Here is a 15,962-nt window from a genome sequence, read left to right on the forward strand (position 1 = left end):
ATTTGGCTGCGCCAGGTCTTAGTTGTGGCACACGGGATCTTTAGTTGTGGCATCTGGGATCTAGTTACCCAACCAGGGATCAAACCCGGGCCCCCAGAATCGGAAGGTCAAGTCTTAATCACTGGACCACCAGGGAAGTCCTGTGGATAACTCCTTTGAGAGGTGGCTTCCTTGTGCCAAAGACCTGCCTCCCTTTACTTTCCACCTAATGACCCTGTTTCTGAGTAATCTTTGAGGCTCCAAAGGATGAATCTGATCCCTAGAACAGCTTTGAAAGACAATTTTTGTACCTCCTGAGTTTCCAGTTCTCCAGGTTGAACCTTCTCAGGACTTCCAACCATTCTTCATTTAGCTGCTTTCTTTCCCCCTAGTGACCTTGCTGCTGACCCCTGGCTATACAGCAGTTGATCATCATCCCCTTTATAGTGTGCTGCCTGGAACAGAGTACAAGGTATGGCAAAAAGAAGAACAGTCTGTCATCTCCCTGGGGTTCTTTCTTGTAGTGAAACCAAGAATTGCATTAGCAGAATTGGCATCTATTGTGTTATCATTGATTTCTGTTGAGCTTATCATCAACTAAAACCAGTAAGTAGCATTATTCTCCTTTTTCAACATGCACAGTTGCCAAGCCACATCTTCCACATCCTGCAGTTGTTCACTGGACTTTTGATCTGTAGATTTTCAGCTTCTTTCTGAGCAGTTTTCTTAGTGATAATCTGCTGTGGGTCACTTCAGTTTTTACAGTGACATGAGGAGGCTTCTTAACAGTGTCTGAAATAAATTGAGTGTCTGTACTGAGAGTGGTTTCTTGGTTGATGGGGAGGGATTGGGGAACTTGTCAGTGTCTGTTTTCTGTTCCTCTTCTTTGGTAATATGCAGGGTTCACCTGGAAGGCTTCTGTTCCTCAGACGCTTTGGGTATGTTGGAAGAGACTCAAGAGTAGCCGTTGTTTGCATAAAGAATTATATTGATTCCTGGAAGAGGTGCTGAGAGATAGGTTAGTATACCATACCCCCCCGCACCCAAATTTTTAGCATTTGGAACAAAGACCTGAGTCAAATAAGAATTGCTTCAGGCCACTGAGCAAACTAGTGATAAAAGGCAGCTTTAGCACCCAGGTCTTCTGACATGCTTTCCTAGTGGCTCAGATGGTGAAGAATCTGCCTGAAATGCAGGAGACCCAGGTTTGATCCCTGGATTGGAAAAATCCCCTGGCGAAGGGAATGGCTACCCACTCCAGTAATCTTGCCTGGGAAATCCGTTGGACAGAGGAGGCTCAACAGGCTACAGTCCATGGGATCGCAAGAGTCAGACACAGCTGAGCAACTAACACTTTCACTTTTCACACTTCTGACTTGCATAGATACTAACCTTTTTTAAAAAAAAAAAAAAAAACTATTTATTTACTTATTTGGCATGCTGGATCTTAGTTGTAGCACTCAGGATCTTTAGTTGAGGCATGTGGGATCTGGTTCCTTGATCAGGGATTGAACCTGGGCTCCTGTGGGGTCTTAGCTGCTGGACCATCAGGGATGTGTCCTGCACAGAGACTCACTTAATCGATTTTACCTGAGTAGCAGCTTTCAGCTGTTCACATTAAGATACTTTATAGATTTCCCCCCACCCCAGCCTTCTTATGAGTTTAGTTGCCCCAAGAGCTTAGATGACTCCTTGAATTCTTCCACCATGTGAATAAATGATGCTCTCTTAGATGCTTAGCAAGGTCAGCTGTGGTGGTGAAGTGAGGCAGAATCCTCTCTGGGACTTCCAAGTCCTTTGCTGGCTTTCTGCCAAGCACTTTCTTCATGAGGTTTTGTGGTTGAAGGGAGAAAATGAGATCACCCTGGATCACTCAGGTGCCAGGTGGGGTCTGAAGAATCCCCAGGGGCTGGACTTCTGGGAGCACTTGACACAGAGCTGTCTAGTCTCTGGCAACTAATGTTATGTGTCAGGTGGGACAGCACGTTGTGATGGCCCTTGGAGGTCCTGTCTTCTACTGGGCATCTGAGGCAGCGTATGAGATTCAGGATAGGGAAAAGCACTTTGTAGGCAGGTGGTCGTACCAGTCTGCCAAGTGTCAGAAGGATTTTTATTGGTGATTTTTACTGTTCATGAACCTTTTTTTCCTTACTCAATTGCAGATTCCTGGAGGAAGTTGACTCTCTTTTATTATGATATTCCATCACCGCAACTGGCAGTGTATTCAGTAATGTTTCCAGATTCAGGCAGAGGGTCAGGATGTATGTTTACTGCTTGGCTGCTACCTGGCTGTAGCAGAGCAGGTCCCTTCAGCTTTTGGGGAGGTTGATTCTTTATCTGTAAAATGAGCAGTTTGGAGTGACCTCCAATGGCTCTTTTAGCAACAGACCCTCATATTCAGGGAGCTTACACTGCTCTTGGAACATATACTTGTAGTGTATCTTAGCGAAGTCCTCGTTCTCTTTTCTGCTGGTTAATTACTAAAGCAAAGTCCACCCAGAGGATACCATCTTCTCTGTCCTTCCTCTGCATGTAATAGGAAGGTTTTCTTCTTCCACTGTCTTTAAAAAAATTGGCAGATCTGTTAAAAAGGAAGACGGGTGGAAGGGAGATGTTGCAACAAGAGCCAGTGGCGGGTACCTGTCATGCTCCTAGTCTTCCTCTGAGCTGCTTTTAGCTCTGTTTCTCAATATTCATGCTGGTTGCAAGAAAAGAGTCCTAGGATGAGGGAGTGAGTATACACCAAAGAGTATAGAACATACCAGAGGTCCTGGCAGAAAGGGAACATCTTTTGTAGCTTTGGGACCTGGTGGAGAGTTTGAGTAGAAACAGATGATCTGGACGGGATTTCTGGACTGCAGAAGGTTCTTACTGTCCTGAATGCATAGACAAAATAGAATGCAGCTTAGGAATATTTAGGTTCCTGTCCTTTAAGAGCTTGCTTTTGGGGAAGATGGATGTAGGTAAAATGTCACTATTGTCCGGGGTCCAAGAAATTAGCTCAGTGGAAGGGGTTGTCAATCCCAACCTGAGGCATAGGAAAGACTACAAAGAGGTGCCTGTCTGCGTCTCCTCCCCCTTCCCAAGCAGAACCTCGCCTTTGTTCTGTCCTGGTGTGCTGGCAAATTTAGGAACTTGTGAATGTGGCACCGTCGGTCGAGAGGCAGAAGTCAAGTGAGCTCAGCCCGCCCATGTGTACTTTGTACCTTTTTCATTTCTGTCAGTATCAGGCATTCTCACTGTACTTAATCCATAGTGCAGCTGTCACTGAGCTCTGTGACAATGGCTGCTTCTGCCCTAGAGCCGACCCCAGGCTTGGAGCTAAAGGCACAAGCCACTGGAGGTCTGAGTGCTGCCCCTGTCCCCCCAGTTACCATGTCCACGCAGAGACTTCGGGATGAGGACTACCGGGACTACAGCTCCACCGACGCGAGCCCGGAGGAGAGCCCGTCCGAAGGCCTGAACAACTTCTCTTCCTCAGGGTCCTACATGCGGTTTGGGGAAAGCAACAGCACAACGTAAGTAGCTGTTCTGTCTGCCCTAGGGGTGGGATTCGTATTCCCATGTTCTGTGTTAGTAACGTAATCTCCCTTTGAGTTATTTTTGCCTCCCGATTTTATCAGTTCCCTACTTTACGGATGAGAGTAACACGTAAAGAGATGAAGTGAGTCATGGTGCTGAGATCTGAGCTCTTTGTCAGTTACTCTCTACTCTGTTTCTTATTTGTTCATTTCACCTGGGTTGGTCGCAGAAGGCTGGTGCTAAGTAACAGCCTGAACATAAGAAGAACTTCTAGAGAGAACATTCTTGTAATTTAGAGCCTTGGGTCATCTGTGCTAGAAGCTTCAATAACTCCAAGTCCAGTACAGACAGTCCTTTGCAAAGTCTCCCCCAGACTTCTGTCCCCATCACCAAACAACCAGGGCATTTGACAGAATAAATAGGAAGAGGGAAGAATAACTTCTCCTGCACTATGCCCTCCTCCAGGAGATCCTCCCAACCCAGGAACTGAACCCAGGTCTCTCGCATTACGGGCGGATTATTTACTGTCTGAGCCACCAGGGAAGCCCAAGAATACTGGAGTGGGAAGTCTGGGATCTTCCCGACCTAGGAACTGAATTGGGGTCTCCTGCATTGCAGGCAGATTCTTTACCAGCTGAGCTCCTAGGGAGGTCCTAAAAGATTCAAGACGTTGGTAAAGAAGAGGGAACTTCCCTGGTACTCCAGTGGTCAGGACTTCGCTTTCCAATGCAGGAGATGTGTGTTCGATCCCTGGTTAGGGAACTAAGGTCCCTCGTGCCTCGCTGCCAAAAGACCAAAACATAAAACATAAGCAATATTGTAACAAATTCAATAAAGACTAAAAAAAATGATCCACATCAAAATAAATAAATAAATAAAATCTTTAAAAAGAAAAAGAAGAGGTGATTTGCTTTGTCTGCCCTTAGGAGGGCTTACGCCTTATCTCTGGAAACTGAATCCCAAGTCTCATCTGGGTTAGTTTGGCCCTCTGTGGGCCTCAGGTATTCCAAATATAAGATTGAGGACCCCCATGTGAAGCTATGCTGATTGACTCTTCAAATGAGAAGATTCAGAAGAGGGTTTTCTACTCCATTGAGTTGTCTGGTTCAGTTTTGAAATCAGCAGAGCCCTAACATTTTCTCTGGACCACAGCACCCCATCTTCTGCGGCCCTTCTGTTTATTCCTCAAGCTTTTCCATCATCCTCTGTGTGTTCCCTTGGGGGTTGGGTGTGACTCACTGAGGGATCCATTATGTCCTTGACTCACACTGTCCCCTGTGACTGCCCAAGGAGACCAGGGGAGCTTCTCTTGGAACTCATTGCTGGTAAAGCCCCCGTGGCTGCAGTCTTTCCTGGTGCATGGCATTTTCTTCAGTGAACTCCAAACTAGAGGAGACGGGTCTGCCCACATTATAAGCCCCTCTCCACCTCTAGCTGGTTTTCTGCTCATAAAGGTTCCATCTCCATAGCTTTTTTCTCCTGTGGCATGCTACTATAGATTTCCCCACATGCTTGCTGTGTTAGTTGATGGAAAAGATTGCTTAGGCCCCAACCAGCAGCAGTGAGAACTATCTTTCCTCTCTCTTCCCTAACCTTACCTACCTACGTGACTTCCCCCAGGTGGAAGGAGTGTCAAATGCAGCCAATGCCATGTGATGGCTTCTCTTAAGAAGTCACTCTGGTTACTGAAAAATGCTTCTTCCAAGCTTCTCTCTCTAGTTTTCTTTCCAGTTTTTGCTCCTTGTTCTGAGACCTGAGCTTGTCTATGCAGTGCTTGCCATATGGGGTCTAGGTTTTCATTTTTAGAGGGACTCCTCCAAAGTTCACAGCCAGTCATCTAGCAACATCAGGATTGGTAGCCCATAGGTTTTGTCATGCTGAAGACAATGAATGGCTGTTAGCTATTCTGACTCTCTCTCTTTTTTCACATTGGGTTATAACTAATAGTCAACGCCAAATAATCTCCCATTGTTTGCTGGATATTGACCGATTGGAATGTTTGATCAGTGTTCTCTTGGTCTTGCTTGGGGATGTACTTTTTCTGAGAGCCCATCCTGCCCTGGTATTGTGAAACAAGGTAAGTGACCCAGGAAAGCCCCTCTGTAAGTGATGGCAGGTGTCACAAACCCATCACAAGTGGTTCAGGGAAAAGTACTCCTTTGGGACGTGGAGGATTGAGTACTTGCCTGCGGCCTGGATCCCCAGAAGCATTGCATGTAGAAATGTGCCAGGTATGATTAAGTATAAGCTGATTTGGGACCTAGTTAGCTGTACAGGTGAGAAGTGTTAGGGACAAGTTTTTGAGCTGGGTTCCTGTTTCCTGGGGACTTACTCCACCATGTTATCTAATTTCCTAAGGAACAAAGTATGTGGAAAAAATACCTGGAACAAAGTACAAGAAGCAAAGTATATGCATGCACACCTGGCTCTTCTAGGGATTAGGACTCAGTCAAAATCCCCAATCAGGGATGCAGATAGGAGCCCCAGGTGCTTCCATGATAATGTGTTTGGTGAGGTTAATTTCCTAACCCTTCAAGTTATTAAGCTGTTGACTGCTTTGATGACGGCCTCAGATTTTACTCTTTCAGGCAAAGTTTTCTTGTTGCCCTATTGAGCTACATTATACTGCTCTTGACCGAGCTTTGATACTTTTTCCCCCAGGCTGGCAGGCTGAGAAACCAGTTGACTGAAACTGGTCTTCAGTAGGTTATCTGGAGTTGCCATTTGCAAAGTATGGTCTTCAGACCCTTTGGGGGTCCCAGGACCATTTTAAGAAGCCCACGAAATCAAAACTGTTTTCACAATAATACTAGATGTGATTTGTCTTTTCACTGTGTTGACATTTGCACTGATGGTTCAGAAGCAACTATGGGTAAAATTTCTGGCACCTTAGCGTGCATCAATGGAGACGGCAATGGCAACTCACTCCAGTACTCTTGCCTGGAAAATCCCATGGATGGAGGAGTCTGGTGGGTTGCAGTCCATGGGGTCACTAAGAGTCGGACACGACTGAGTGACTTCGCTTTCACTTTTCACTTTCATGCATTGGAGAAGGAAATGGCAACCCACTCCAGTGTTCTTGCCTGGAGAATCCCAGGGATGGGGGAGCCTGGTGGGCTGCCTTCTCTGGGGTCGCACAGAGTCGGACATGACTGAAGCAACTTAGCAGCAGCAGCAGCAGCAGCGTGCGTCAAGGAGGTAACGCCAAATTATGCTCATCATTGTTTTATTTTTCACTTAAGCATGTCCTTGATGAAGCAGTCATATCACTAATTTTATTAAACCTTGACCCTTCAGTCTAGAATATTTTGTTAATATTCTGTGTGACAAAATGGAAAGTGCACATGAAAGCTTCTCTTGGAGCTCATTACTGGTAAAGGCCCCCTGGCTGCAGTCTTTCCTGGTGCATGGCATTTTCTCTAGTGAACTCCAAACTAGAGGAGACTGTCTGCCCACATTATAAGCCCCTCTCCACCTCTAGCTGGTTCTACTGAGTTGTCTGAAGAACTCAGTTGTTCTTCTACTGAACAACTAGGAAACTGTCGGTCGTTCAGATCTGACTACTTGACAGATATTTTCTTGAAAATGAAAGTAATGAGACCGTCACCTCAGGAAAAACTATTAAGGGACTTCCCTAGTGGTCCAGTTGTTTAAAAGTTGCCTTTCAGTGCAGGGGACGCAAGTTCAATCCCTGGCTGGGGAACTACGATCCCACATGCCGCAGGTGCAACTAAACCAGCATGCTGCAACTAGAGAAAGCTCTCGGGCCACAGTGAAGATCCAGCACAGCCAAAAAAAAAAAAAAAACCCCAGTACTATATGCTGCTGCTGCTGCTGCTGCCGCTAAGTCGCTTCAGTCACGTCCGACTCTGTGCGACCCCATAGACGACAGCCCGCCAGGCTCCCCCATCCCTGGGATTCTCCAGGTAAGAACACTGGAGTGGGTTGCCATTTCCTTCGCCAGCAATGAAATTTGAGCTTTTGAGCAAAATCAGAAAAAATAAACTCGTATCCTGCACTGTGACCTTGACAGCTTCCCTTTACCTAAAGACTTGTCTAATGAGATTAGGTATGATACTAATGAATGTGGTTTTTTTTTAATGTCGTATAATGAAATGTGCCAGCATTTGAAAGATCCATGTAGCTCAGGGAACCAGTATCTCCCATATGGCCAAAGTGTGATGTTGGGAAATTGTGTGTGAGTAAAAGATCTATTCAAGGAGCAAGATTGCCAGTGTATTTTCACATAGTAGAGTATGAAAAGGTCAGATTCCACATTACAACTAACTCCTAAAACCTATGTGTGTCCAGTTTTGATGTAGTATCAAATAAAAAATATCACAGTTGCCTGAACAGGCTATTCAGATACATTCTAACTACATATCTATGTGAGGGCAGATTTTCTTCAGGGACTTCCATCAAAGCAATGTATCACAAGAGGTTGAATGCAGAAGATAATCCAGGTATCAAATAAGACATTAAAGAGATTTGTAAAAAAAGTAAGATAGTGTACTTCCCACATTTTATTTTTTTGGAAAATAGAGTTACTTTTTGTTAAAAATTGGTTATTAACATGTAGTAAGTTTATTATTATTTTAAATTAATATATATTTTTAAGTTTCTTGGTTTAATTTATAAAATATATATGTGTATATATACATATATATCAGCAGATATAATCCATATAAGCAATCCATATAATCTATATAAGCAAATCCATATAATCAATAGTTTATAAGTATGTAAAAGGGTCCTAAGGCCAAAAAAGTATAAGAACTATGATTTGCTAGGCTTATTTTTCCCTCTTACCCCCATAGTTAAGATTCTCTAGTCCATGGAATTGATACTGTGATAACTCATATGGTTGTGGGTAATCCCAGCTCATGGCCATTGGTGAAAAGCTTAGGAGAAGCCACCGCAGTGAAAAGCCTATGCACCACAATGAAGAGTAGCCCCCCTCTCCGCAACTAGAGAAAGCCCGAGCACATCAACGAAGACCCAGCACCACCAAAAATAAATACACTGATTATTTTAACAAAGAATAATTTTGGTCAATTGCTTAGAGCCCTGCTGTTTCAGAGTTGAAGTATGCTGTTCTGGTCCAGTCCTCTCATATGAGATGATAGGCCCAGAGGAGGGAAGGGAATTTTCATAATGAATTAATGGCAGAATCAGGGCTGGAGGGATCTGATCTCCTATGAAACCCAGCCCAGAGGTGTTTTGGGGAGGCCTCCAGTAGGCAGGTAGTTTTGGTGAAGTGCTTACCTTTGCCTTTAAGTGGATTAAACATTTGCCAAGATAGAAATTTGACTGGTCCATCATTCTGCCCATTATCTCCTATTCACTGGCCCTTGATAATGGAGGAGTCACCCCTGGACCCTTGCCATCTCTTAGTTTCATCCAGGAGAGCACTTGCCTCTTCTTGTTAAGACTTGAAGCAGTTTTCTTGATCTTGCATGAGAAACTTGGGGACAGTAGGAAGGTCAAGAGATTTTTTTCCTGGAGGTGGAGGGAGAAAGGTTACCGAGAGTAAAATTCCTTTCCAGAGAGTATAGACAGATCTTATTTATTATGGTTCTTACAAGTTAATGGGCTTCCCCGTTGGCTCAATGGAAAAGAATTCGCCTGTAATTCAGGAGACCCTGGTTTAATCCCTGGGTTGGGAAGATCCCTTGGAGAAGGAATTAGCAACCCACTCCAGTGTTCTTGCCTAGGAAATCCCATGGCCAGAGCTCCCTGGCGGGCTACAGTCCATGGGGTCACAAGGGTCAGACACAACTTAGTGACTAAACCACCACCACAAGATAACACATGATTTGCTTTCAGTTTCTACTAAATTGCAGTTTGGAAGACGTGTGGAAGCATCGTTTAGGAGATATGTAGGTTATATGTGGAGAAGAATTTCCAGACAGTGCCAGGGACCAAATCCTGAGGAAATCTGGGGCAAAGTGGTACCATGTTTGATCTTTTTCATGTGTCTGCCTTATTTTCCTGCAGACTTTATTAGTTTCTAGAGACTAAAGTTCACGTCTGATCCATGCAGTTTCCGCCATTGCGTTAACACAGTGTTTTACACATAATAGATGATGTTTGTTGAGTGAGAACATAATGACACATGAGAGGCTTTCCAGTTGCAGCTTGAGAGGGACTTCTCAAGGCAGAAGGATAAATTAGGTGACTGTCTGAAGAGGGCTTCTCCAGTCTTAGGACTCTATGGCATTTGACTTTTTTTTTTTTAATACACAATACACCAGGGACTGTGGGACCATATGACTTTTACTCTGTTCACGTTACATAAAACTTTCTGATAGGGATTTGGGGCTTCTATTTTGTTATTTCCCCTGTTCTTTACTCACAGCAGTGTGTCTGTCCTTCATAGTAATGCTTGGAATCCTCTGTTGCAATTCTGGATCTGAGTCTTTATAGTGGAAAGTTCCAGGGTGAAAACCAATACACCAGGAGCGACACCATACTGTCCCTCTGGTCTAATCTCTAGGCAAGGTGAACCCAGAGATGCCTCGGGGAATGGACATTATAGCCCAGTGACTAGGAGAATGGGCTCGGGGGCTAGACAGCCTGGGTTTGCATCCAGGTTCACACTCAGGTGTGTGACCTTGAACAAGTGGCTTTATCCTGTGTAAAATGAAGTTAATACCTATCTCATGGTGTTATTCTGGGCTTCCCTGGTGGCTCATTGGTAAAGAATATGCCTGCCATGCTGGAAATTGAACGAGATGATTCATGAAGGCACTTAGCTCAATGGTAAGTACTCAATAAATATTACCTCTTATTATTGTTAACCTGCCCTTTTCTGCCTTGTTCCCATTTCAGATGGTTCCAGACCCTGATCCACCTGCTAAAAAGCAACATTGGCACAGGACTCCTGGGGTTGCCTCTGGCAGTGAAAAATGCAGGCATCTTGGTAAGGGTCTGCATCGGTGCAAGGAAGTATTGTGACAGATTTTAGGAGATGGTGCGTCTGTGTGTGTTTAATTTACTTCACATAAAACATTTTGAAATGGGAAGCTTTTCTTTTTCAAATGCAGTTGAGGAAAAGCAGAGTTCAGGTTTATTCATCTAAAGGTATATTTTGAAGATCTGCTGTGTGCCAGGCACTGTTCTAGATTCTTAAGACTATTATTATTAGTGAGTGGAACAAACAAAGATCCCTGCCCTCATGGAGGCTACTTGAGGTAAGGAGGAGGTCCTGGCCATTTCCATCAATAATATTAACTAAAGAATAACAGAATTCTGTCCATTTTCCATAGTCTTTCCATGCCCTGCTCTTAGATGGACAACTCTGAAAATCTTATTTTTTTTTCCTTTCTTGATTCTCCCCCTGATAGCCTGCCTGTCCAGAGCCATTTTGCTTTCTTTTAAAGTTGGAGATAGGGGATTTCCTGGCAGGCCATTGGTTAAGACTCTGTTCTTCCACTGCAAGGGGCACTGGTTCAAACCCTGACTGGGAGCTAAGATCCCACATGGCTTGAGGCCAGGGGGGGAAAAAAATTCTTCACTGAATAAAAATGAAAATACAACATATCAACTTAAAAAAATTATATGGGAAAAGTAAAAATAAATAAATAAATAAAGTGAGAGGTAGCTCAGAGGATGGACATGTCCTCTGCTAAAGACTGGCCTGTGCCGTTACTCTAGAAAGAACTCGCCCCCTCCCACCAGCCCTTAGCCTGTGTCTTCTTCCCAGACAGTCCCAGGAGCCTTCTATTCTGCTGAGAGGCAGCAGTCTTGAAACAGCGTAATCTGTGTCGTTCTCCTCAGGGAGATTAATTGTCTAGAAGGCCTGCTGAGGTTCAGAGGGTGCCCTTCCTACTCAACTAAGCTGTGAGAATGTTTGTTTCTCGAATGCCCTGCCGGAAGTTCTGTCATTGGAAGGTACCCTAGTCACGTTTTCATCATGTGCAGATTCCATTCTAACCCTGCTTGCCTGTCTCTCCCTCCCTGGCCCGCAACGCCTGTCCGCAGATGGGTCCCCTCAGCCTGTTGGTGATCGGCCTCGTGGCTGTGCACTGCATGAGTATCCTGGTGAAGTGCGCACACCACTTCTGCTACAGGTGAGAGTGTTCCACGCACCTCTTGAGTGATAGGCTGTCCTTCCAGCTTCCGTTACCAGCGCCGGAAGTGAGCGCTCAACGCACACCACTCGCGACTCTCCGTGCTAGCTGAAGGTGGCCGCTCGTTAATGGCCTTTCTCTGGCAGTTTCTGTGCCCTTTTTTAGCTTGTTGTCACCTGTCACATGGGCTTCCCGGATGGCTCAGTGGTAAAGAATCCGCCGGCCACTAGAGTAGGCACAGAAGACGTGGGTTCGATCCCCGGGTCGGGAAGATCCCCTGAAGGAGGGCGTGGCAACCCACTCCAGTGTTCTTGCCTGGAAAATACCATGGGCAGAGGAGCCCGGTGGGCTCCAGTCCATGGGGTCCCAAAGGGCCGGACATGACTGAGTGAGCACACACGTACGTCATCTGTCACACTAACTTATAACCAGTGTGCAGAGACCATATTCTAGTTTTATGTGCTTTGTAATATGCACCCCACTGAAAAGATTTTACCAGATGATTGCTTAATTATAAGGAAAGTAACTGTCCCATTGACTTCAGACTTACGCTCCTTGAAAGCGTCAGACCGAGGACTAGGTGGTGTGTCCGGGGTGGCAGATGGGAACCCACCTAGGTCTCCATGAGCTCCGTTGGTCCTGTCATTGTCATTGTCTGACCCCACACTGTGCCCTTCCCCGCCCTGCTTCCTCCCAGACTGAACAAGCCTTTTGTGGACTATGGGGATACGGTGATGTATGGCCTAGAAGCCAGCCCTGTCTCCTGGCTCCGGAACCACGCGCACTGGGGAAGGTAATGGGTTTCCTTCTTCTTTGCGGCTGTGGCTGCCCAGTGTGGGGGTCTTCAGATAGGGTGATGAGGGGTGGAAGACCATGTAGCTCATGGGAAGAACATTGCTTGGGCTCAGCTCTGCCAGTGGTCATTTGTGTGACCTTGAGCTGTGTGACCACTCCTCTCCCTTGGGCCTCAGTTTCCTCATTGGTAAGACAGAAGGGCACTGGCCTGAAGGTGGCTAAGGGCTCTTCCAGCTTTGACAGCCTGTGACCAGTGATGGTATTTTATCCCCTCTTTTGGTCAACAGACATTTGAGCACATTCTTGTAAGTGGTACAAAGCAATTCCAGGTGTAGGGAGGATGTACATGGTCCTGGCTCTCCAGGAGAAGGAGAAGGATACGTGGGAGATCTGTTGAGAACAAGAGGTCAGGAATAGGGTATACCAGCAGAGAGAGTATCAGGAGCTAGCAGTGCACTGCAGGGGCCCCGAGGGGGAGGAGCCTCACAGATGCTCTTGCCCACTGTGCCAGTGAGAAGCGCACTTGATAGGTGCTTTCAGGGCTGGGCACTGGGCGGGAGAAGCAGGGCTTCAAGGGGGAGGTGAGGGGAATTAGAGCAAAAGGGTTAAAGGGAAAGAGATGTTTCAGGAGCTGACGTGGGAGGTGTTTGGAAATTTCTCCTTCTGGTAATTTTTCAGACACCTGGAGAGAAGTATTCTACTGTTTGTTTACCATTTGAGGCAATGGTATATTTTGATGTAGAAAACTGATAACATCAAGGGCTGGATCCTTTTTTTTTAATGTTCATTTATTTGACTACATCGGGTCTTATTTGCAGCATGCAGGTCCCCATTGCAGTGCATGGGTCTGGCTGCCCTAGGATACGTGGGATCTTAGTTCTCTGACTAGGAATTGAACCAGAGTCCCCTGCATTGCACAGCAGATTCTTAGCCACTGGATCACCAAGGAAGTTCCCCCGACCTTTTTTTTTTAATTGAATCATATTAATGTTCTCCAGAAAAACTCCTTTTTGTGATCATAGGGAGACTTTTACCTTCACACATAGTAAGCTTCCTCCTGTGATGCAGGTTCCTGTAATTCTTTCAGCAAAATCATTTTCTGTGCCTGCAGAAGCCAAGTTGCCAAGTGACCCCTGTTGGTTGGTTGGTTGTTGGCTGAGTCTTTCTTCTCCTCTCTCCTTTATTTTTCTGCATCTCTGTTTTTTTCTCTCTCCTCCTTCTCTCTTTCTCTCTCTCCCAATTCCTTGCCCTCTTTTTCTTTCCTCCCTTCCTCCCTATTTCCCTCCCTCCTTTCCTTCCTTCCTTTAATAAAATTAATGTGTGCTCATGGTGAAAAAAACCCCAGCAGCAACAACTTTTTTTAACAAGATAGGAAGACATAAAGTGAAGAGTAAAAGTATAGTCATGGTTGCATGAATATTCTCCTGGAATTTTCTGAGTATGTAAAAACATGTACAGATTCCTTACATTTTTTACACTAGTTACCATACTATGCATTCTGACTGGAAACTCAGTGGGATTTTTTTTTTCCCTTAAAGGTCTTTAGACATTTCTGTTTTGGCACACATAGATTTAACGTATTCTTTTTACTTGCTGTGTACTGTTCCATCTAAAATGGCCTATAATTTAAGCATTTTCCCTTTGATGACCCATTAGGTTGTCACTAGCTGCTGTTGTAACTGTGCTTAAACCACAGCCGGTTTTGATACATCTCTTTCCTTGTCCTTATGTGAGAGTCAGCTGGTTTTTTGATCCAAGTTACAGAAAGAGACTGTGAAGGGGTCCGCTTCTTGGGCTCTTATGCTAAGGGCCTCCTGTAGCTTTAGGACAAACATGATGAAATGGGACAGGTGGGCCATAGGGAAGGGGTAGCCAAGGGACGGGCAGTGGTCCTTATGTGTGTGCTCCACTCCGGCCAGTGCAGTCTCAGGACTGTCTCGGGCCTGCCTGACTGCGTGTAGCATTCCTGGCATGCAGCCAGGAGGGTGTTCTTGGGAACCACACAGGTAGCACTTCCCTTACCTTCTTCCAGGGCTCTAGACCAGTGACACACTTTCTCCTCTTATCAAGGCACACTCATCCTTGTAACCTGATGGGAAGGGTCTCTGATGACTTGGGAAGAAGCACTGTTCAAACCCCCATCTCTCTGGCTGTCTTACTTTCTGTTGTTTGATCTTTTATCTTCCTTTCTTCCCCACCCACAGGCACATTGTGGACTTCTTCCTAATCGTCACGCAGCTGGGATTCTGCTGTATCTATTTTGTCTTTCTGGCTGACAACTTTAAACAGGTAGGCCCTAGTGAAAAGAATGGCAAGAGATGAGCGGGCTTTCTGTTTAGGATCCCTCCCAAGCCAGTTTTGTTCAGCACGAGAATTGAGATCTTAACACTTTACATAGAACAGGGTCAGCGTCGTTTGATTTTATTTAAAGACCTAGGACATCGAGAAACCTCAAGATGTCTTGCTGTCCTCTTGTCTGTATTTTTATTATTTACTTATTTATTTATGGCTGTGCTGGGTCTTTGTTGCTGTGCACAGGCTTTCTCTAGTTTCAGCGAGCAGGGGCTGTTCTTTAGTTGTGGCATTCGGGCTTCTCTTGTTGTGGTTCGTGGGCTGTAGAGCCCAGACTCAATAGTTGCAGCACATGGGTCTCGTTGCCCCGTGGCATGTGGGATCTTCTTGGACCAGGTATCAAACCCATGTCCTCTGTGTTGGCAGGTGAATTATTAACCAGTGGACCACCAGTAAAGTCCTTTCTTGTCTTTAGGTACGATGTGATCAATCCCAGCTCTGACAGTTGGGTTGCTAATGATAATTAGGAAGATCTCTGAAGATGGTTCCATGACCACTGACTTCCTATACGACATTGTTCTCACACTAAGCATTTAGCCTAGAACCCCTTCCGGTGGGAGGGTCACTGGCCTTTGTCATCTGAGAGGCTGTCTCTGTTTGTCCCCTTCATCCTAGGTGATAGAAATGGCCAATGGGACCACCAGCAACTGCCACAACAACGAGACAGTGATCCTGACGCCCACTATGGACTCGAGACTCTACATGCTCACGTTTCTGCCGTTCATGGTGCTGCTGGTGTTCGTCAGGAACCTCCGAGCCCTGTCCATCTTCTCCCTGTTGGCCAATATCACCATGGCAGTCAGCCTGGTCATGATCTACCAGTTCACTGTCCAGGTAGGAGCCCAGCCTTCTCACTGTGTCTTATAAATAATCAGAGATACAAAGTGAGGAAGTGAGCATAAATAGGGGTGTTACTTACAAGCAGTGTACTTAGATTAGGGCTTCTTAACATGGGCACTGTTAACACCTGGACCGGATAACTCTTTATTGTGGGGGCTGTCCTGTGCATCATGGGGTGTTTGGCAGCAACCTGGTCTCTGCCCACTAGGTGCCAGTAGCAACTGCTCCCCAAGTTGTGACAGCCAAAAGTGTCTCTAGATGTTGCCCAGCATCTCCAGGGAGGGCAAAACCACTCCCACTGAAATCGCTAGTTTAGACTTTTTCCCAGTTAGATGATAATATATGATCATTGTATAAGATTGGAAAATAGAGAAAATATTAAGATGACTCTTAAATATTAAA

The 15,962-nt window shown here is 45.5% G+C and overlaps 1 protein-coding gene across 1 annotated transcript in view; it reads left to right on the forward strand.

Moving 5' to 3' along the window:
- Window positions 1-3,354: 3,354 nt before the first annotated feature.
- The window catches only part of SLC36A1 (solute carrier family 36 member 1), a 31,741-nt gene continuing 19,133 nt past the window's right edge, over window positions 3,355-15,962 (forward strand). The window contains exons 1-6 of the mRNA XM_068979660.1: window positions 3,355-3,497; window positions 10,333-10,423; window positions 11,485-11,573; window positions 12,271-12,366; window positions 14,573-14,657; window positions 15,336-15,554. Of these exons, the coding sequence (XP_068835761.1) occupies window positions 3,355-3,497; window positions 10,333-10,423; window positions 11,485-11,573; window positions 12,271-12,366; window positions 14,573-14,657; window positions 15,336-15,554 (723 nt within the window). The remainder of the gene's footprint in view (window positions 3,498-10,332; window positions 10,424-11,484; window positions 11,574-12,270; window positions 12,367-14,572; window positions 14,658-15,335; window positions 15,555-15,962) is intronic.

The sequence above is a fragment of the Capricornis sumatraensis genome, chromosome 9 (genome assembly GCF_032405125.1).
Source record: "Capricornis sumatraensis isolate serow.1 chromosome 9, serow.2, whole genome shotgun sequence".
In the NCBI taxonomy this organism is placed as follows: domain Eukaryota; kingdom Metazoa; phylum Chordata; class Mammalia; order Artiodactyla; family Bovidae; genus Capricornis; species Capricornis sumatraensis.